Source organism: Leucopleurus acutus (genome assembly GCF_964270905.1).
Source record: "Leucopleurus acutus genome assembly, chromosome: 15".
NCBI classification, from domain to species: Eukaryota; Metazoa; Chordata; class Mammalia; order Artiodactyla; family Delphinidae; genus Leucopleurus; species Leucopleurus acutus.
The window spans coordinates 82,671,100-82,694,717 of NC_139157.1; the positions used below are offsets into that span (position 1 = coordinate 82,671,100).

Here is a 23,618-nt window from a genome sequence, read left to right on the forward strand (position 1 = left end):
AATTCTGGCTCTCCTGATTATGTAGGTAATATCTGTGGGCCTTATTTTCCTCATCTAATAAATGAATAAAATGCTGTTATCGGGCTTCCCTGGTGGCGCAGTGGTTGGGAGTCCGCCTGCCGATGCAGGGGACGCGGGTTCGTGCCCCGGACCGGGAGGATCCCACATGCCACAGGGCGGCTGGGTCCGAGCCATGGCCGCTGAGCCTGTGCGTCTGGAGCCTGTGCTCCACAAGGGGAGAGGCCACAGCAATGAAAGGCCCGCGTACCGCAAAAAAAAAAATGCTGTTATCAACCTCAGAGTTTTATTTGGAAGATTTAAGGAGAATAAGGCACAGGAAATGTTACCTATTATGTAAAACAAAAAACATAAGTATGTTTACACAGAGGGACAAATGTAGACACATAGATATGCATGGTCTCTGTGACAGCGATAACCACAGAAGAGGGGGTGGTCGTTGGGGACCGTGGGAGGGGCAGCTTTCACGTTTTACTGTTTTTCCAACAAAGGATATTGTTTATATGCTGTGTAACTTCCTTTTTTTTTTTTCAAATGAAATAATTGGTTGACTGCTGGGTGTCTCTCCTGGTGTCTGTCTGACCACGGTTCTTCTTACTTTGGTTTAGACAGTTGGTACAGCAGAGCGGGCCTCCATTCATCCCACTGATGCTTCGGCAAATGGGCAGATAATTTGAGTGTGTTTTCAGTGGACCCTTAAATCAGCTTACTAAAAAATTATTTTCCTGAAATAGGGAATGCCAGCAGTGAAATAAATCTACCTTGTTGGTATCCTTTTGATATTAGAATGGCAGTTTTGAGAAAAATTGTGTAGTTAAGATATAAAGTACCACACGCTTGAAGTATCGTGGCCTGGATCTGTCTTCTAGAGGGAGACGTCTTATTCCTCTGGTCTTCAGAAAATACCCTTCTGTAAGGGATACAATTTGATAATAACCAGTGTACCTAAAGCAGTGAAGATAGTTAAATAATAATAATAGCCCCATGTATGCAAAGTATGGTCTCTGGACCAGTAGCATCAGCATCTCCTGGGAATTTGGCAGAAATGCAAATTCCGGGCCCCACCTGGGACCTAACTAAGTCGTGTTCTCTCGGGGTAGGGTCTAGAAACCTGCGTTGAACGGACCCTCCTGTTGATTGTTACGCATGTGACGTTTGGGAAGCAACACGATCAGGAACAGAGCATTGCAGTGCCGTCTTGTGGAGAGGTCGCTGTGACCCTGACATCCCCTTATGAAAGGGTATCTGGGCTGTCTGCCCGGACAAGAAATAAATAGAAATAATGAACAATGCGTGTGTCCCTTATTCCACATTGATGCTGCTCTGGGCTGTGCTGCAGAGCACTGGCCGGCGTGTCCCCCAGCATCCTATTTAAACCTTGATAGGGATTTTAACACTCTAATTATTAACGCTCTTACAGTTTAAAAACGTCCCGGGAATTCCCTGGCAGTCCAGTAGTTAGGACTCAACTCTGTCACTGCTGAGGGCCTGGGGGTTCAATCCCTGGTTGGGAAACTAAGATCCCACAAGCCGCATGGCCTGGCCAAAAACTTAAAAAAAAAAAAAAAAGAAAGAAAGAAAAATGTTGTCCCGTGTAAATATTTTCTTGGTCCTTCAATAAAAGCAAACAAATTTATATTTCACCTTTTTAGTATTTAGCAGTTGTCTTGTTATTGTGGTTTATTATTGTACCGAGTTGAAGACACTAATGGGCAGGGGGGAGTTCGAGTGGGAAAGTGTCACTTGGACGCCACAGAAAGGTACTGCTCAATGGTTACAGTAAATATCATATGAAAATAGATGAGAATTATCTGTCAGGTAGGCCAGCCGAAGAAAACATAACTCATTTGCAAATGTAAATAGAGAATAAGAAAGCGCTGGCTCTTAGCGATTGTTATAAAAACCTGTGCACACCGCATACGAGTACTGCATCACTCTGCTGGTGTTTGAGTCAGGGGCTGAGAAGCCTTAGCTCAGATACACTGTAACACAGTCTCTCGACCAAAAGGAGAGAGAACGTAGGACCGGATGTGTTAAGACAAGGGATAGGCTGAGGAATTTGGAGATGAAGGAGAATAACTGAGCAAAGAACATAAAGTGCCTCATAAAAAGGATGTTTTTAAAAATATTTATCTGTCTCCACATGACTTTACCATATACGGTATTTGGAAAACGGGGATCAAGAGGACGTTCAGCATTAAACGTACACACATTCACATCGCATTCTGACACTGATCTGGGATCAGAGATGTGTATTGTCACATAGAAGTTGTTGGGTTCTTTTTTTTTTTTCCAATTTGTAAATTTGCCAAAGGAGTCAAATCGAGCCAAAAAAATTTGTGTTGCCTGATCTGCTAAATCTGATGGGTACTTTATAAAGACCTTAATGGTAAAAAAAACCTTTTATTTTGTTCTGTTATTTGCAGAGCAAAGATGGTCGACCTTTGCCAGCAAGGGATAAACGTGCCTTAAAACAACTTGAAGAAAGGTTACGAACACTTAGGAAAAGAGAGAGGCACTTAGAATTCATTGAAAATAGCTGGTGGACTAAATTCTGTGGTGCCCTGCGTCCCCTGAAGGTAAGTGGGGTTTTACAAAATTATGCTGTCACTCTTCCAAGTTTCTGTAGTACCTCTCAGAGAGGCTGAGTTCTCCTTGTGAGGCATTGCAGCGTGGAACTTAAGAGCATGGGTTTCGCAGTTGAAATAATCTGGTTTTAAATCACAGCTCTGATATTTGGTAGTTTGGGCAAGGTACGTAATAACCTCTCTGAGCTTCATTTACTCATGTGTCATGTAAGTATTATAACAGAGGTTTGGGGGGATTTAAATTAAAATGTAGGTAAGTAATGTGGTATTCTCCTGGTTTTACAAGGTTGTACTTTTCTGTAGGAGATCTGGGACCCATATTAGACCTTTCTCAGATAGGCAGATTTCAATATTCAGATTGAAAATTTCAATAGAATTTGCTTCATTGTGAGGTGGCATGTTTCTGAAAGTATGTAAAAGTATTATTTAAGATGGAAAACCATTAATTTCCCTTTTTTTTTTAAACCATCATTAGCTAGCCTTGAATTCTTCAGACTGTGGTCTTCCTCTTATAATTCAAAAGGAAATGAGGAAATGCACTGACTGCCTACCCTAAGAAGCTTCTCTTTTGAAAGACTTCTTCAAAAACATACCATAATCAGTTAGATCTACTGTGTATCACTTTTAAACCTTTCTTAAGACTCACCTCGGTCCCTTTTGCCAAGGTGATTGTCTTCATAGCACCAAAGGTATGAAGAAACCCTGCTCACCCCTTAACTTAATTCTAAATTGTTTATATAGCTTCTTTATAAATATTTATAACTTGGTCACTAACATTAGCTGCCTTGTTTCAAAAGTGCTTTATGCCGTTTCACTGTACCTGTGTTTAGAGGGACTTTCAAATCAACTTTATTCAGTGTGCAGATTGATTTCGCCAAATGTAGGCATGCAGGTATAGAAGACCAACATCGCTACAGAAAGCTACTCTCTGTCTTCCCCTGTGCCACTGAGCTCAGACCCCAGCCGCCCACTGATGGCCTTCTGTCATTGAGGTTTACTTCTGTGTGTTCTGGGGGGTCATGGCATGCATAGGCTTTTGCCTGGCTTCTTTGCTCAGCACAGTGCTTTTGAGATACCATGCATGCTACTGCAGTTCTGTTCAGTGGTTCATTTTGTTTTCTTGCTGAGTAGTATTCCGGTGTGTCTGTATCACAATTTGTTTACCCACTCACCTGTTAGTGGGGATTCGAGTTGTTTCCAGTTTGAGGCTATTATGATTAATGCTGATGTGAACATTGTGTACAAATCTTTGTGTAGACATCTACACATTCATTCATTTTTCTTGAGTAAATGCCTAGGAGTAGAATTGCTGGGTCTAATGTTTAATATACATTCCACTTTATAATAAGTGAAGTATTTTTCAAAGTGGTTGCACCATTCTGCATTCCCACAGCAGCATGAGATTTCCAGTTGTAAAACATACATAACATACAATTTACCATTTAAACTATTTGTTGGTGTGGCATTACTTACATTCACAGTCTTGTGCAACTGTCACCACTCTCCATTTCCAGAACCTTTCATCGTCCCAAACAGAACATTCAAAAATAACTTTCCATTCTGCACCTCCACCCCCCATACCCGTGAAACCTGACTCAAACTGGGACTTGAACTCACTGTCTTTTAGTTGAGATCACATACCTGGTCTCAGGACTTAATGAAGCTCAGGTTCTTGATGTCTCGTCACAGAAAGAATTCAGTGAGTGACAAAGTGATAGGTAAGAAGTGCATTTATTTAGAGAGATACACGGTCCATAGACAGAATGCAGTCCATCTTAAAAGGCAAGCATGGTCCTGGGAGAAACACACTCCACAGACAGAGTGTGGGCCATCTCAGAAGGTGAGAGGCCCTGAAATATGGCATGGTTAGTTTTTATGGGCTGGGTAATTTCATAAGGAAAGGAGTGGGGGTATTATTCCAACTATCTTGGAGAAGGGGCGGAGATTTCCAGGAATTGGGCCCCGCCCACTTGTTGACATTTTTTTGGTCAGCCTCAGAACCATCATGGCACCTGTGGATATGTCATTTAGCTAATGTATTATGTTGAGCGTATAATGAGGCTCAGTGTCGCTGGAATTTGAATCTTCCGCCATCTTGAACCTAGTTGGTTCTAACCAGGTTATGTCATATCCAACAGCTCTGTCATTCTTTTAAAGGTTGTGCCCTGCCCCGTTCCCTCCTGTTTCACCCCTGCCCAGCTTATATCCCCGAATGACCTCTATTCTCTTTTCCGTCTCTCTGAATTTTCCTATTCTAGTTACCTCATATAAGTGAATTATATGTCCTTTTGTGTCTGGCTTATTTGACTTCACATAATGTCTTCAAAGATCATCCGTTTTTTTTTTTTTTTTTTTTTTTTTTTTTCTTTGCGGTACACGGGCCTCTCACCGCTGTGGCCTCTCCCGTTGCAGAGCACAGGCTCCGGACGCACAGGCTCAGCGGCCATGGCTCATGGGCCCAGCTGCTTCGCGGCATGTGGGATCTTCCCGGACTGGGGCAGGAACCCGCGTCCCCTGCATCGGCAGGCGGACTGTCAACCACTGCACCACCAGGGAAGCCCCATCCATATTTTTGATGTATCAAAATTTCATTCCTTTTTAAGGCTGAATAATATCAATTTTGTTTTTCCATTCATCTTTTTGTTTATCCATCCATCTGTTGGTGGACATTTGGGTTATTTCCAACTTTTGGCTATTGTGAATAATGCTTCCAAGGTAATTGGTATACAAGTATCTGTTTGAGTCCCTGCTTTCAGTTCTTCTGAGTATATACCTAGAAATGGAATTGAGAGATCTCGTGTCAGTCCTGGTATAACTTTTTGAAGAACCTACAAATTGTTTTCCACAGTGGCTGCACCATTTTACACGCCCACCAGTAAGGCACAGGGTTCCAGTTTATCCATATCATTGTCAACACTTACTTTCCTTTGTTTTGATAATAGCCAACCTTATTGTTGTGAAGTGATATCTCATTGTGGTTTTCATTTTCATTTCCTTAACGATTAGTGACATTGAGCATCTTTTCACTTGATTGTTGGCTTCGTACCTTTACCTCGGAGAAATGTTTATTTGGGTTTTTTAGTTTGTTTGTTTGTTTGTTTTTAATATTCTTGTTGCCAAAATATTGGCCCTCTGTGCACTGGTGCTAACTAGAAATTCAGAGACAGAGTTTTGGAGGAAAGAGAAAGAGTAGCTTTATCTCTTTGACAGGCAAAGAGGGAACACAGCAGCCTAGCGCTAGTGCCCCCCTCCCTGGGGAATAGGGAGAGGTCTTATAGTCAGGGCTCCTGCTTTCGGGTAGGTGATAAGGATCAAGGCAGTGATGGGCTTGTGTTCTTCTGATGGGTTGGCGGTGAGGTAAGCCCGAGTCAGCATCATCAGCCTTCAGGTTCCAACTGGTCTGGGGTCTGCATGCTTGTGGGCAGCATACCATCATTAATCATTAACTTCTCCCACTTGGAGGGGGTTTCAGTATCTACAGAACAGCTCAAAGATACCTTTGTGTGTATGCATTGATTGGGACACCAGGACCTTGCCCCGAGGCTGCACTATTGTTTCTCTTGACTGTTTGTTTCTCCCTTGTCTCCCATCCCCTCCCTTCCCTAATTACCAACTGCTTGAATCTGCCCATTGGAAGTCGGGGAAGGTCATGGAGGCTGAATGAAGCCTATTTCCTATAATCAGAGAAATGGGGGGCACAGAAAGGCTTTCTTCCCTGGAGACCCACAGGGCCTTGCTCAGTATCATTCTGAATGTTACTCCTTATCAGATACATGATTTGTAAATATTCTCCTGTTCTTGGCTTGTCTTTTCATTCTGTTGATAATGTCCTTTGATACACAAAGTTTTTTTAATTTTGATGATGTCCAGTTCATTTTTGCTTTTGTTACCTATGTTTTTTGTGTCATATACAAAAAATAATTGCCAAATACAATGCCATGAAGGTTTTTTCCCTAAGAGTTTAATAGTTTTAGCCCTTACATTTAGATCTTTGATCTATTTTGAGTTAATTTTTATATATAGTGAAGGACAAGGGTCTGTTTTCATTCTTTATGTCTGTCTTTAGGCCAGTACCATACTGTTTATATATATATATATATATAAATTTATTTATTAATTTTTGGCTGCGTTGAATCTTTGTTGCTGCGCATGGGCTTTCTCTAGTTGCAGCGAGCGGGGGCTACTCTTCGTTGTGGTGCGAGGGCTTCTCGTTGCGGTGGCTTCTCTTGTTGCAGAGCATGGGCTCTAGGTGCGTGGGCTTCAGTAGTTGTGGCACACAGGCTTAGTTGCTCTGTGGCATGTGGGATCTTCCCAGACCAGGGCTCAAACCCGTGTCCCCTGCATTGACAGGTGGATTCTTAACCACTGCACCACCAGGGAAGCCCACCATACTGTTTTGATCGCTGTGGCTTTGTAGTAAATTTTGAAATAAGGGAGTGTGAGTCCTGTAACTTTGTTCTTCTTTTTCAAGATTGTTTTGGCTATTCAGGGTTCCTTGAAATTCCACATGAATTTCATGATGGATTTTCTTGTTTCTGCAAAGAACATCATTGTGATTTTCATAGGGATTGCATTGAATCTGTAGATCATTTTCAGTAGTATTGTCATTTTTAACGTATTGTCTTTCAAACCGTAAATATGGGATGTCTTTCCATTTATTTATGTCTCTTTTAATTTCTGTCAGCAGTGTCTTATAGTTTTCAGCTGTAGGGGAGGAAGAAATTTTCTTCTTCCCTTCTGGGTTCTTCTGTCTGGCCTAAGAATTAAATTGACATGAGACAGATGAACAGGAGAAATTCAAACAAAAGTTTGATAACATGTACACATGGGAGAGACCCAGGAGAACTGAATAACTCGCCAAAACAGCCGAAACCGGCTCCTTAAATACCACCTTCAGCGAAAGACAAAGGAGGATGTTGGGGGTAGTGGTTTGAGACTTCAAAGGGGAGGAAGGCAGCTCACATGGAGATGGAAAAGCCAATGTTTGGTAGACAAGTGTTTGCTAGACCAGGAGAGACAAAGGAACTGAGTGGACTCAGAGCTCCGGGCCCTGCCAGGTTTCCTGCCACGCCTGGCCCTTATTCCTTGCAGACATGTCTGGTGACAACCTATTCTGGGAACAGGCCCTTTATCTAAATTCTTTAGGCAGCTGCCGGGGTGGGGGGGGGGGTGGGGGGGGGTGGCGTGGTGGTAATAAGAAAGACTCTGAGTCTTCTGTTTCCTAAAAATAATCAGCCGAGATTAATTCTCATGCCAGAGGGACACATTTTCTGGTGGCAAAATTCCCCCCCCCCCCAGTACTGTATGTAAGTAGAGTATATCAGTCATTTGCCTCCTTGTTTAAATTTCTCCCTAGGTGTTTTATTCTTCTAGATACTTGTTTACAGGACGAGCTTTAAGTAGTTGCCTTCTGCATTGATAAGAGTTTCTGAAGATTTGGTCATCACCCTCTTCCACCTTTACAAATGGAGATTTCCCTTATAAATGTAAATATCTCTTAAAAAGGGTAACTGTCAGTGTCAGTTTTCAGAGCTTCTGTTTCTACTGTTTCTTAAAAATAGCTTAAAATAATCTTTATGCCAAAGAGGCATATTTTAGGGTGGCGCATTCTGCTCCTCTTTACCAGTAACATTATGGTATGGATATTGAAGTTCACGTAAGGGTAATGACCTATCCCATCTTTACACTGGCATAGCAGTAAGCCTCAAGCGCGTAGAAAAGCTTGGGCTGGGTCTTGGATATCAGTGACTGATCAATACGTAACCTTGCTTGTTATGTGTTTGTGTTTAAGAACAACTGACATAATGTGGGTTCATTAACATTGAACTTAGGACCAACAGCAGTATAACTCATGCCTGAACAAAACTAACACATGTGTTTTCTCAGTAAGCATAGCCTTCTTAGTCTTAGGAACCAAACAGCACTTCAGCACTATGCTTGGGGGCCATTTTAAACAACAAAGTTACCAACAAAGAGCACAAAAAATGCAAAGAATGTAGCACTAAGTAGACCACTTGTTTACAGTGTGAGAGCTGAAACAAGAAAGCAGAGTGTGGCCTGGTTCAGCCTCAGCTAGGAACTTGAGCATCCGGTGACTTAGAATTTTTACTCTCTGCATGTATCTGCAAAAGACTGCCAAGAGCCACATGTATTGATTTAAGGTCATAAATAAATTTTAGTGAGCAGTGGGCTTGCAAATGCCAAATCTGCAAACGAGAATCAACTGTACTTATAAGTAAAAACAACAACAAAAATCCCCAAGTCCAGCAAGTTTTCTCTCCAGCTCTTACTGCAAAACTTTGTGTTAAGCAAAGACAATCTGGGAAAAATTGCATGGTAGAGAGAAGAGAAGATTTGGAGGTGGGCCTAAGCTTGATCTTAAACCTCCCAAAATTAGGTGAGATAAGCCAGTCACAAAAAGACAAATACTATATATGAGGTACCTAGAGCAATCAGATTCATAGAGACAGGAAGTAGAGTGGTGGTCTCCAGGGGTTGGGGGCAGGAAGTACGGGGAGTTGTTGTTTAATGGGTACAGAGTTTCAGTTTTGCAAGATGAAAATAAGTCTGGAGATTGGTTGCACAACAGCGTGAATGTATTTAACACAACTAAACTGTACACTTAAAAATGGTTACGATGGTAATTTTATGTTATTTGTATTTTACCACTATTTAAAAAACCAAAAACAGAAGTGGCCAAAAAGCAGGTAGAAATGAAGAGAGTTGAACTCAGAGGGGAAAATAGGAGGAAAATACACTTAATTTCAGAAATGAAAACAAAATTCCAAGGTGTCCAAAGGAGAATAGAATCAAATAAAATTTAGTAAGAGGAGGCCTTGAAGAAAGCCAGAAAGATAACCAAGAGAAGGAAAACAAGATGAAGTAAAAAGGATCAGAAAAGGAGTGTTGAAATGAAAGAGAAAGAAAAACTACCTGTGTGTAGTGGTTTCCATGCAGTAGCAAAACAAAACAAATTAGCAGAATATTGAAATGCATAATCTCCTGCAAAACACCGAAAAATAAATAGACCTGAATCCACGTGTCATGAATATTCTGTCGTGGTCCGAACGCTGGTTGGAAAAGAATTTCCAGACACAAGGCAGAATGTAAAGGCAGGATTTATTAGAGGGAAGGGTCGTGCCAGAACAGCGGGTCAAATTCCTAGTAGTCTGGGAGAGTCGAGCCCGAACTTGTGCTGTTGATCAGTTTTTATAGCCAGAAAACAAAGGAATGGTCCAAGGTAAAAATTTCATTTACTGATTGGTTGAGGCACATATACCTTCCTTCTATAGGGTGGGAGTGGGGCAGGGCAGATGCCTTTCCTTATTTGGGACAGGTCCCGTAGCCCAGGTGGGTGTCACCCAGGTGGGCTCAGGAATTTCATAACCATGGCAACATGGGGGGGAGGGCGAGTAAGAGTCCGGTAGGGGGTGTAACACTGACACTTTTTCAAGCAGGGTCGTCCTTTGTCCTTGAGGCACCATTGTCCTTGGAGCACCACATATTCTATTTCATGAATAGACATGAAATAGACACTTTGTACCTGGGAAAGTTTATGTGCAATTTTCCTAGTAACATTAAAGAAAAATCCTCAGGATTTCTAAGAAAAAAAAATCAACTCACAAGGACAACATTGTTAGACTTTTTAAAAAACATACAAAGCAAGGCAGGAATGGAGGAACATTAAAAACAAACAAACAAACTCAATGAAAATGTATGAACTGTCGACTGAAAAAAAGACCACACACACACACAACGTGAGAGTTGTGAGTTAAGTTTTATTTGGGGCAAAATGCGGACTATAGCCCTGGAGACAGTCTCTCGGGTAGCTCTGAGGAACCGCTCGCAGGAGCTGGGGGGAAGAGCAGTATTCTATATACGATGTCAGTGAAGGAGGCACGTGCAGTCAAGCACACACTGAGGCAGAGGCTGGCTGCTGATCCTGAGGAGCAGACGTCACCAGTGATGATGTTAGTGCTTTTCTAGATACGAGGAGATGCAGGAATCGGGCTCATCACATTGTCTCCTGAAAATATCTAACCATCTGAAGACCTGTTCTGCCCGTTTTTCCCAGGGCACAGAGGGCCTCACTCCTGATCTCCACCCTGAGCTCCTTTCAGGGGGTTGAAGGTCAGTGGCTGCAGCGGTTTGTGACCTAGTCCTTGTAGAGGCAGGTGGCAAGTGCCAGTTTGTAGTTGGCAGAACCAAGGAATTTATATTTAGCCAAAATAGCCTTTAGAAAAACAGTTACGGAATCTGTACCCTGAGCTCTTTTGAGAAATCCACTCGTTGCCAAGCTTTGACCAATTAAGAGGTGAGAACGTAAACATCAGCGAAGGGAAAAATGGTGAATGTGTAATATTGTAGGTCTGTGGAGAGAAGGTGTGGGCTAGGGCAGAGAATAAGGCACAAACATGTGCTGATGAATAGAAATAATGTAATTAAGAAGGGAGAGAAAGAAAAGTAGAATTTCTCATAGATTACTGCGTAGGCAATAGGTTGGACACGTAAAAACTAATAAATTGTTTAGTAAAGGAATGAATAAGGAAATGGGGGCTAAGGGCACTTGAAAATTTAAGTACACTAGAACAAAATTATAAACCCTCTTAACAAAAGAACTAAAAATCAAAGAGCAAGGAATTCACATTAACTGGAGAAAGAAACACGGGAAATATACACACAGTTATCAAACAACAAGATATTTTTGAGACGAAATGTGTTAGTCATATCAATAAATGTGAATGGATCTAACTCACTATTAAAAGAAAAAATTTTAATTTTCCTCAGAAAGCAGGATATAACTATATCCTAAAACAGTGATTCACAAAGGCTAACAATGTGTATTGAAAGATATACTGAGCAAATGGAAACAATAAAAAAGCAGATAATGATCGTGCTATTAGACAAAGTAGGATTCGTGCCAGAAAACATTAAATCCAACAAAGAATCACTATCACTTTTTGTGATAGACAGAATGCCTGTCTTCCCCCAGTGATGTCCACGCCCTAATCCCTGAAACCTGTGAGTATAATATACACGAAATGTCAAAAGCGACTTTGCAGATGCAATTAATGTTATAGACTTTAAAATATGGAGCTGACCCTGGATTATCTTGATGGGCCCAATCTAGTAGCACAAGTCCTTAAAAGCAGAGAACTTCCATGGCTAGAGTCAGAGAGATGTGCTAAAGTAAAGTGTAAGAAAGAGACATTCAGAATGTAAGACTTGAGCTGCCATTACTGATGTGAGGATGGAGGGGATGTGAAAAGGAGTGCAGGAAATGAATGCCCTCGAGGAACTGAGAGGCTCCCAGCTGACAGCCAGCAAGGAGGTGAAGACCTCAGTCCTATGACCTCAAGGAGCTGTATTCTGTTCCTCAGCCTTGATCATCTCAATCGATTCATCTTCAGGTTTAATGATTCTTTTCTCCTGACTGATCAAATCTGCTGAACTTTTCACTTTGTTTTCTAGTGAGCTTTTTGTTTCAGTTTTTATATTTTTCATCTTGAGAATTTCAATTCACTTCCTTTTTTAAAATTTCCATTTCTTTGTTGATATTCTGTATTTGGTGAGAAATTGTTCTCATAATTTGTTTTAGTTCTTAAGACATGCTTTTCGTTAGTTCCTTGAACATATTTAAAATAGTGGCTTTAAAGTTTTTGTCGAGTAAGTTCAGCATCCTCAAGGACTTCCTCAAGGACAGTGCCTATTGATTTTTTTCTTCTATTAGTCATACTTTCTTGCTGCTTTGCATGTCTCTTTAATTTTTTTTTTTTGTTGTTGTTAAAACCTGGGAAGTTTTAAATAATATAATGTGGTAACTCTGGAGATCAGAGTCTCCCCTGGATTTGCTGTTATTACTCTTTGTTGTTGTTTGTTTAGTGACTTTTGTGAATTATTCTGTGGAGTCTGTATTCTTTGTTGTGTGTAGTCACCCAAGTTTCTGCTTGGTTACTTTAGTTAATAACTGGATGACGATTTTCTTAAACACCTGGAACCAGCAAGTCTCCCAGTCTTTGCTGAGGGGCTGTGTGTGAGTGGAGACATGAGTTCAGCACCCAGGCTGGCACTGCAGTGCTGCCTTCTCCTGCACTTCCTGCTCGTGCAGACAGAGCTTCAGGGTCAACCACAAGTGGACATTTAGGCCTCTCCTGTCTTTCCTGAGCATGCACAGGGCCTTCTTCATTCCCAGGAATATGTGGAAACTTTTCAGAGCACCTGTGGACATCTCATTCCCTAGGTTACCGTTTTAATCTTTTTAGTTAGTTTATTTCTTGCCTGGTATTGACTAGCTCTTGTGGCCATGAAGTTCATTGGTTGCCTGTAATTTTTTGACAGACACTCCTGCGGAAAAGGTATTTTTGCACTGTGTGAACTCCAGTTCAGGCCGAACACAGACAGTCTTGCAAATGGGCTCTTCCATGCCATTACCAGGCGGGTCGAGTAATGGCAGTTCTCTGGGAAGGAGACTCTGAAAGAACTTCAGCCCCTTTCTGCTTTCACAGGTGGCTACCAGGCTTATGACTTTTACAGGCCATCTACCATGCCCGAGAGAGGAGGGATTGGTACTAGAGCAAGTCGGAATGCCACAGTGCTCTGTGCTCTTACTGACATTCAGCCGTTTTTCCTGAATAAATGCTCCTAGATTGTTGCATGCCTCTGGTTAATTTCCAGAGTGTTGAAAAAGTTGATTCTGACCATTTATGCCAGTTTTCTCATTGCTTTTAGGGGGGAAAGGATTTTCAGAGGTTCTTATTCTGTTACCTTTACTGATGTCATCTCTTTGGCTTAATTTTTATTTTAAAACTGACACTATAGCTAGTGTGGAATAGGTAGCATTTAGGTAGCCCAGGGTGGTCACTACTGACATGATTCTGGAAGTACTAACTTAAGTTCTTATATATAAATATATACAGTTTCCTTGGTCTTTATAAACCATTTATTTTTTTAATATTTTTTCTTTGTTTTGTAAGTAGCTGTGATTAAATAGTCTAACTCTGGGTCATGCATCTCAACAGAGTGGGAAAGTGGTTAAGGATTTTCTTTTCTTTTCCTCCCCCAAAATGGGGATCAGGGGAGGGGAATGTTAATTTCTCCTGCTGTCTCTGGGTCGTGTTCCTCTACTGCTCATTGGTAGTTGGCAGCTGTACTACCTCATGCTGCAAGCTATTTCTTATCAACAGGCTACTGGGAAGTAATATGTTTCCTCAGTGTAAGGATATTGTCTCCAGTTCACTTAGGCATCAAGTACCATGCTCAAACCTAGTAGAAAAAGATTGTGTACGCTCCTTTACCTGCTACTAATAAACTTCTGTTACTATGAAGGAGTCACTTCAAACTTATTTAGCAATGAAACTTTTTTTAAATAAATGAATGCTCATGTGAAACCCCGTATGTAAAATGGATACATGCAGGGGTTTTTATTTCAAATGATGCCTATAGTCGTTTTTTGTGGTTTTTTTTAAAATAAGTTTATTTATTTATTTGTTTGTTTTTGGCTGCATTGGGTCTTTGTTGCTGCACCCAGGCTTTCTCTAGTTGCAGCAAGCAGGGGCTACTCTTTGTTGCGGCTTGCAGTCTCTAGAAAACAGGTTCAGTAGTTGTGGTGCACGGGCTTAGTTGCTCCGCGGCATGTGGGATCTTCCTGGACCAGGGCTCGAGCCCGTGTCCCCTGCATTGGCCGGCGGATTCTTAACCACTGCGCCACCAGGAAGCCTATAGTCTTTTTGGTCCTCTCTTGCCAAGCTGCTTCTTCCAGTGAGCTCTAAAGGCACTCTTTCAGAACTGAAGAGTTCCCTAGAACACAGTCCTAAAGTTTATTTCCAGATTCATCTTTATATGCTGGGTAGGATAATGGGTTGTTATTCTACTTTTTTTATCCTGTCAGAATTCTAAAATATACTCAACGATCATGTGAAATAAGATGAAAAATCTCCTTAACATTCATGATGTTTCCCATCTATTCCTATCAATTCCAGGCAAAGGACAAACTGAAACACTTAACTGTACTAATAGGAATCTTCCTTTTGGGTCTCGCCAAACATAGATTTCATCCCTTTTTTTATTCTGAAATTTTATTCCTTAGAGACCCAGTTCCAATCATTGTTTTCCTTGTTTTCTGTGGTCCTACTATAAAGTTCGTATGCTATCCTTTCATATTTAATACATATCCTTTCATACTATAAAGTTCATACTTGAGTACAAGGAAGTGTACGATGTTTATTACCACATCCTTCCACAGAGAGAGTTTTATATGACAGTTTCTTCAGTGCTGTTAGTACTCTATTTCAAGAATATTATCAGTTATATAGACTTTTCTAGGCTGTGGTATAATCTATTTATAAGATATACACAGCTGACCCGTGAACAGCATGGTGTGAACTGCTCAGGTCCACTTACACATGGATAATTTTCAGTAGCACATATTACAGCACCATGCCATCCGCAGTAGGTTGAATCTGGATATCGCAATGGGCCGACTGTAAGTTCTATGCAGATTTTTGGCTGGGCAGAGGGTCAGTGCCTCTAACGCCTGCGTTGTCCAAGGGTCAGCTATATAGTATCTCGTTACTTCTGTGAGAAAATGTTCCAAGTTCTCTGTTTTAACAACAGGTTAACATAACCTGATGAGTTTCTTGGTTTTGGTTTTTGTGTATGTATATTAGTCTTAATGTAGTTCTCAGTTAACTTTTTATATTTGAGTATAACTGAATATAAACCTTTTATTGGACCTAGCAAAGAGTCTCATTTGTTTACTTACCAATGAAAACTTTCAAATGCATTGTCTCTCGTGTTTTTGTTCTCAAATAGTCTCATAATGAAAATTTAGATGATGTGTGCCTAGGATTATATACTATATGATTACATATTAAATTAAAATTTATCTTAGGTCATTTTTTTTAGATCATTGTCATACGCTAGTAACCCATTGAGCATAATGGTTCTGTGCTTTTAATATCAACTTCAGAAGTATATTTTAACGATGTATTTTTATTTTTGCTTTTAGATCATTTGGGGAATATTTTTCATCTTAGTTGCATTGCTGTTTATAATTTCTCTCTTCCTGTCCAAGTAAGTACAGTAGACACATTTTCTAAAGCACTAACACACATCCTATGATCTTATACATTTTCCACGCTGAATTCCATTAGTGTAGCCTATTCATCTTAAGTAGCTATTTTACTTGAAGTGTTCTATAGCATTAACTCAAAGAATGACTAAAAAGCCCCAATAATAGACAGTATTTCTTTATTCTGTATCAATTGAACAATATCTGTAAGATATTTAAGTGAGGTTTAATTTGTTATCTGTGGTTTTCTTTGACTCCATTGAGTCTGCATGCTTAAGTTATGATGATATTCTTTCTAAAGTAACTGAAAATGTGGTGCAATATATAAATTCACTCTTTATACATTTTTTTGTTATAGTTTGGATAAAGCTCTTCATTCAGCTGGAATAGATTCTGGTTTCATAATTTTTGGAGCTAACCTGAGTAATCCACTGAATATGCTTTTGCCTTTACTACAAACAGTAAGTAAAAAAATCATCCATTTTATACTCTAGCAAACATTGTCACACTCTGTCAAATTATTATGTTGACAAACCTACTAGTACTTGGAAGTATATGTTTGTGCCCTCTGCTGATTTGGCTTTTTATTTACATATAACTTCTATGTTGATATGTTGCTTTAAAAATTATTGTATTGATGTATTACTGAACTCTCATGTTATACATAACTTGATTTGGGGATACGTGATAAGACTGAGGGGTGAACTTTTCCAAGCACTTCCCGTTTTTACTCTTTAACGAAGTCTTTTATTCCATATATAAATGTAATTTTTTTTTTTTTTTTTTTTTTTTTTTGCGGTACGCGGGCATCTCACTGTTGTGGCCTCTCCCGTTGCGGAGCACAGGCTCCGGACGCGCAGGCTCAGCGGCCATGGCTCACGGGCCCAGCCGCTCCACGGCACGTGGGATCTTCCTGGACCGGGGCACGAACCCGTGTCCCCTGCATCGGCAGGCGGACTCTCAACCACTGCGCCACCAGGGAAGCCCTAAATGTAATTTTTAGTTTAATTTGTTATAGGATTTTTCTTAGGATAATGATACTGAGCAATTTGGTAATAGTTTGGTAGTTTGGTAATTGTTTCTTGGAGGTTTTCTTTTTTTTTTTTTTGCATTATCATAGTAACCTGATCAGGGTTGATATTTTAAACATTGCCAAATATGAACAATGAATTTTCAGTTAATTTTACATGACTTCTAAAACCCTTATTGTTTGTGTATTAAGTTTAATTTTATCTTTTTTCAGGTGTTTCCTCTTGATTATATTCTTATAACAACTATTATTATGTACTTTATTTTTACTTCAATGGCGGGGATTCGAAATATTGGCATATGGTTCTTTTGGATTAGAGTGAGTATATGCTACAATATCATTTTGATTTTTTCATCATTTTGTGCATAATCTCCATTATTGCAAATTGTCTTAGATTTATAATATAGAAGTTGTAAATATCTTGATACCAAAAATGGAAATACTAGCTTTTTCACTTCATGTTAACATAAAAGTGCTCTTCGTCTACAGGGACGATTTTGCCCTCCCGGATACATTTGGCAAAGTCTGGAGATGTTTTCAGTTGTTATAACTAGGAGGCGCTACTGGCATCTGTTGGTTAGAGTACAGGGATTCAGTTAAACATCTTGCATTGCACAGGGCAGCCTCCCACAGCAAAGACTTATCCAGCCGAAAACATCAGTAGTACCGAGGTGGAGAAGTCCTGGGCTAGAAGTTCTATTATTTTCCTTAGTGTTCGGCTGCATGGGAACACACTGAAGCACAACTGGACTCATGGTAGCTCAAAAGATGGCCCTTACTACTGGGAGTGAAAGATTACTGTATGTTTGGAGAAAGGGTCATTTTCCTCTTAGAGTCATCTTGATATAAATTAATTTTAAAACGAGATACATCATGTTCATACTTCCAGCTGTGGGTAAAATTCAGTTAAATAGTGGCTTGAACTAATGGAAGACTTCTTGCTGTGGAACATTTTTAAAATCTAGCATTGCTTCATTAGCTCAAAAATCAAGTCTAATATCTCTGGATTCCTCTTGGCTTCTCCCTCATGATTGTGATATGGCTGCTTCAACCCCATTTATTCTGTCCGTGTTCCGTAAGGAAAAGGTAGCTAGGAGAAGTGGTGATACCTATATCAAAAAGCAAGACTTTCCCAGAAGTCCCCAACAGACTGCTTTCCTTTTGACATTTAATGTTTTATCACTACCAGCCACTACTAGGAGTAGGGAAGCTGGGAAACGTACATTTTTAGGTGATCATATCCCGTCCAGTATTGGAGTCCTATTACTCTATACTGTACTACAATCTAGTAATAAAACAGGGAGGTGCTACTTTAGTTGCTAGAATAAAAGTGTGCTCTGCCGTTGAAATGAAGCCCGTCACCAGGCTCCTTCTATCTGTTACCACATGTTTTAGTTTCCCTCCTGTAAGGATACATGTGAAAATAGCTGTAGTCAGATGAACATAAATTACCATAAACTATATTATAGTTTTATAGTAGAGTATAACATGAGGATATCATATTTCATAGAAATGAGTATTTAAAACATGTGGCATATCTATCCTTGGGAAGTAATATTATATAAAACTCAAATATATTACTAATACTCACAGTTGAAACTCCTCTAATCTTTAGATAGAAGTAGTTCTCAGTTCCTCTTAGCTCTAGGAACTTCTAACAGATGCTATTACATAATAAGTTTAGAAGATTTTTCTGAAACAGACCGTGTGAGTACAAATATATTCTCTAGATCTTGAGTTTTTAAAATAAACATGAATCTAAACCTAAAAGCTTTTCAGGGAAAGTGTTGTTATTCTTTGTTATTCTTATAATTATCTGGAAAGATTAAGAATTCTTAGCATTTATTTTGGGAAAAAGAAACAGTGGATTGAACTGTGTTCGTTACCCCCTAACAAAGGAGTGGGACTCAGTCCCTTCACATGAAACGTGTTGCTGGAATATCATCCCTGTGTTCTTTCGTTCCAGTTGTATAAAATCAGAAGGGGGAGAACCAGGCCCCAGGCGCTCTTATTTCTCTGCATGATACTTCTGCTTATTGTGCTTCACACTAGCTACATGATTTACAGCCTCGCCCCCCAGTATGTTATGTACGGAAGCCAAAACTACCTGATAGAGGTAAGTGCAAACTTTAAAAAGTCAGTATTTTGATATTTTAAACATAGTGAAATCTAACATCAAATTCTCATTTGTGAAAGCTAACACACAATATTAGCTCATCAGGTTAAACTTAATATTGCTAAAACTAGTTTTTCATTCCATTTTTCAGCATGTTTATATTTGTTTCAAACAAGTTCTTTTTAAAAATAACACTGAATTTCGTTACAGTAGTTCCTTAAATGGATCCCATGGTGCCAAGCTACTGAGCTGTGTCTCAGCACTTTGCTAAAACTCATAATATTTACTCTAAAATAATATTTTAAGTAAGTTTATTAATATGGCTCCCCAAAAAGTTTTGGTGTGCAGAAAGTTATGTCTGCTCATTGGTACCGTGAATCCCACAGGAGAGACTTTATTTTATTTGTACGTAACTATGCTTTCTCTTAACATGACAAGGATCCTCTTACCTGTTACAGTGATTCCTTGGTGTTGATCTTTCAAAAGCCAGCTGTGATTCCTAGTTGTACCTGGAGAGCTAGTTTGAATATTTTGACAGCTTAACATATTTTGACCATATCTAATTCAGCCTTTGTTTAGTTTCCTTTTCCTAAAATATCTCTTGCTCTACCTTCTAACAAGTCAAATCAAATCCATGTTTCAGGGCCCAGTTCAAGCCTTACTTTAATGGAGTTTTTCATTATTAATCCAGTCTCCCCGGGTCACTCCTTTATCCTGTACTTCTTCCTCCATTCTTTCTTTACTCTAATATATAATTAGGAACAAACAAACAAGGTCTAGTAAGCACATCAGACCTTTAATACCATCCATAATATTGCTAAGGATTGAAAAGTTAGTTCATTGAAAAATATTAAGTAACAATGCCATTGGATCAAAGATAAGGCACGATCATAATGGAGGTAACGAATGACACAAGTTTGGGAAACAATGCTAGAAGGTCACCTTAGTCACTTTTTTCATTTCTTATACCTTTTATTCTCTTCTTGCCTTATCTCCTGCACCTGGTTCACTAGGTCATGCTTATAAAACATTCTTCTATGAATGAATGAAATAACGTCATGCTTTTGCATGGATGAATGATATTCTTTTCTTGTTCCACAGTGGAAAAATAAGTAGGCCGTTTCTCTGGGCAGAAGCTCTGTTGTTCAACACAGGGCCTAATGATTGTTATAGGAAAGCCCTAATGTTAAATTTACCCTAAATCTTTTTCTTCTAGTTGCAATTTTATGTAATTTACCTTTTAGACTATTAGCTAGATGTAGTTTAATAGAAAACAGTATAAAGTTCATAAAGTGATTACTTTTTAATCGAAATATATTAATATACTATTTATATTTTAACTATATTTTCATCTTTCAGAGCAATATAACTTATGATGCCCATAAAGGCAATTCAACCCTTTCTGTGCCAAAGAGATGTGATGCAGATGCCCCTGAAGGTAAAGTAGCTTTTATCACCCATCTTAGAATTTATAGCTCTGTAAGAAAAGATGTGTCTTGCATTTTGGTGTCTTAATCATTTGATGCATTTGTTTTAATATGTGGTGACAAAGGAAATTCTAGCAAGAAGACCTTGGTGTCTTCAGTAGAATATCTTGGTAATTTACTGATTTCCATTAGGGAAAGTATCATTACAAAGTGTTTACTTTTGAAGAACAAAACATAGTTATTATTTATCACGTGTACTAGTGTAATGAGAAACATTCTAAATGTCTTTTTTCATTGTTCTTAAAAATTTCAGGAGAGTTTTGGTGGTATCTGCAATTTTTAGGACTGAGACCTAAAGTACCTATGACCTAGAACAACTTTTGAACCATCCAACTCTAGTTACTTTAGTTAATAATAATAATGTTAATGATGACAGCGATTAACTATTAAGAACATGTAAGTGTGTTTCAGACACTGTGCTAAGTACTTTGTGTGTATTCTGACAAAAGCTCTGAGATCCTCTGCTCTTAACCTCTGTGAATTTTGAGACAATCTTTTTTTTTCTGTTTTCTGTGTGCTAAGATGAGGGTTTTTTTCCCTTTGAATATTATAGTATGCTTTTATTTCACGGTAAAATAATATGTCAAATATAGTATATTTCTTGATAAATCATTCAGGGGTACCGTTATGGAAAAGATAAATTTGGAGTTTTTGACCAGGGTCAACTCTGGAATGTGGTGGAGTAACAGGAATAGGTACAGAGTCCAGGGTAGCCCAGTGGAAGAAGTACAGAGCTCTACGTGGAGATCACTGTGCGGTGGTGGTCTTCAGAAAGCAGGGCTTCAGAAAAGGGAGAGCAGAGCTGCCTCTCAAGGTGAATGAAGAATTTACCTGGTATGTGCATCAAGGGGAGGCTGTTCTAGGCAGAGGAACAAAATGCTCAGACGTAATTCGCTTAAACTGTAAAGTTTTGTGTTCCAGCGAGTGTAAAGCACTGTTATTGTTTTGTTGTTTTAATTCTGGAGGGGTGTGGGTTAGAGGGAGGGAGAAAATGGGATTGCAGAGTTAGGACTCAAGCCCCGGAAGGCCTTGGAAGAGTTCTAAGCAAGGAAGTTGAAACTGTGGTCTGGTTTGTTTTCAGTAACTTTATTATAACAGAGAGAACGGGTTGGAGAAGTTGAGAGCTGAGCGTAGAAATCAGCTGGGAGAGGCTGCCGGCAGGGGCTGTGTGCAGTCATGCAGGAGAGATGGTGAGAGCCTGGAGTAAACAGTGGTCTGGAGGGTGTGAGATGAAGAGAGAAGCAAGAGGATTTCTGCTTGCTTGGGTCTGAAGCAGTGGCAAGGCAACAGAATATTCTAGAATGGCCCTCCAGTTACTGAGTAATGGGGTAAATTTTGGTATCAGCAAGCTGAGTTAAAAATGGATACTAAGATTAGAGAAGAAATGTAAGAAATGCTTCGTTGACTTGAGATGTCTCACAGACCTTGAGGCGGAGATTTCGTGGGCACTTGGATATTTGCAAATGAACTCAGAAGGTGGAGAGAGAGGAGCGTGGAGACCAGGGCTCGGAGGAGCACGGCTACCCAGGGGCAGGCGGGTGAAGCAGGTGTGGGGAAGGGGACTGCACAGAGGCGGTGGAGGCGAAAGCTAAGTGCAGTGAATAAAAAGCGATATGAAGCCATGACTGAGTTTATGTTCTTCACAGAAATTGTTTGTGGAGATTGAGAGGGATTGGATGGAAACTAGAGCAGGCGTGCAGGGTCGGGGAGAATCTTTGTTTTTTTCTTTTTAAATGAGGAGAGACTTCAGGGAAGATGGAATGGAATTAATGGAGCAGGAAAAGTTGAAGAAAAATGTCACAAAGGTTAAATGATGGGCCAGTACCATCCAGTTCTGGAGGAGTGGTATTTAGAACATCAAAGACTGAATGCTTTAGCTAGAAGGAGGGATGCCTCTTTCTCTAGAGCAAGGAAGGAAGGAACAACATGGACTCAGATAGTAATTTCTTAGGGTGAACAGGAAGTTCTGTATGATTGTCTCATTTTGCTGTGAAGTTTAAGTTCAGTCATCTGCTGAGAATTGTGTGGGCCATTGGGCACAGAACTGAAGAAAGTGGCAAAAGTTTTGATCGGTGAACAGAAGAAGGATCTGACTGAAGATAAGTTAGTGATAGATAAATATGTCAAGGACCAGAGATGGAATTATCTATCTGTATTTTTGCTGAACAAATCTGTATAGCTGGTACCATTCTCCATCATTGCCTAGGCTGTCTGGGAAGGTGGGTTGAAGGACTGAAGTAGAATGGTAAGCCAAGGACAAGCTAAGAGTGAGAGAATGAGACCTACCGCAGAGTCCAGGGTGTAAGGGAAGGAAGGGAAGCGACTAAAGCTGGGAGAAAAGAATAAATCAAGAGATGAGATGGGGAAACAGACATGAAGAAGAAATAATAGTAAAAGGTTTCTTTTTTTTTTTTTAACATCTTTATTGGAGTATAATTGCTTTACAATTGTTTGTTAGTTTCCGCTCTACAACAAAGTGAATCAGCTGTACATATACATACATCCCCATATCTATCTCCTCCCTCTGGTGTCTCCCTCCCACCCTCCCTATCCCACCCCTCTAGGTGGTCACAAAGCACTGAGTTGATCTCCCTGTGCTATGCGGCTGCTTCCCACTAGCTGTCTATTTTACGTTTGGTAGTGTATATATGTCCATGCCACTCTCTCGCTTTGTCCCAGCTTACCCTTCCCCCTCCCCATGTCCTCAAGTCCATTCTCTATGTCTGCATCTTTATTCCTGTCCTGCCCCTAGGTTCATCAGAACCATTTTTTCTTTAGATTCTATTATAGGTTTCTATTATAAATAAATGTGACTTGATTTTCCAGCTCTACTTTTGTAATGAGTTTAGTCCCAGGTTTTTTACTTTGAAATGTACATACACATGTCACACTAGAGTTGATAGTTGAAATGCTTTGTGTTGTCATTTTTAGCTCAGTGAAAGTAGAATGAAAAATTACTCTTGAGTTGATTTGTAATTTTTTTTTAAGAAGGCACTGATCTTGAAGATCTAAAATAGGTTCTGTTTCTTAAATTCTTATAGTAGTATTGAAACCTTAGCAGAAAAACATCAAAATTTCAAAATTAAGTTGCACTGGTAAAGGTGTTTAAAATGCCCTTATATTGCTGAACTGAGTGAATTTTTATGTTATAGATCAGTAAGTTTAGTTAAATCATACCCTTGGCCATAACTCTTTTATGAATCACATTCAGTATTTTTGTTTATCAGTCTAATCTAATTTATAGTGGCTTAAATCAGGGGTCCCTAGCCCCCAGGCCACGGACTGGTATCGGTTCGTGGCCTGTTAGTAA

General features: G+C 39.7%; 1 protein-coding gene across 2 annotated transcripts in view; it reads left to right on the forward strand.

Annotated features, from left to right (window-relative positions):
- Positions 1-23,618, forward strand: part of LMBRD1 (LMBR1 domain containing 1) — a 114,095-nt gene that overhangs the window by 65,432 nt on the left and 25,045 nt on the right. For both annotated transcript variants that reach the window (XM_082855785.1, XM_082855786.1), the window contains exons 9-14: positions 2,445-2,597; positions 15,613-15,677; positions 16,034-16,136; positions 16,919-17,023; positions 18,672-18,821; positions 20,181-20,259. In XM_082855785.1, the coding sequence (XP_082711911.1) occupies positions 2,445-2,597; positions 15,613-15,677; positions 16,034-16,136; positions 16,919-17,023; positions 18,672-18,821; positions 20,181-20,259 (655 nt within the window). The remainder of the gene's footprint in view (positions 1-2,444; positions 2,598-15,612; positions 15,678-16,033; positions 16,137-16,918; positions 17,024-18,671; positions 18,822-20,180; positions 20,260-23,618) is intronic.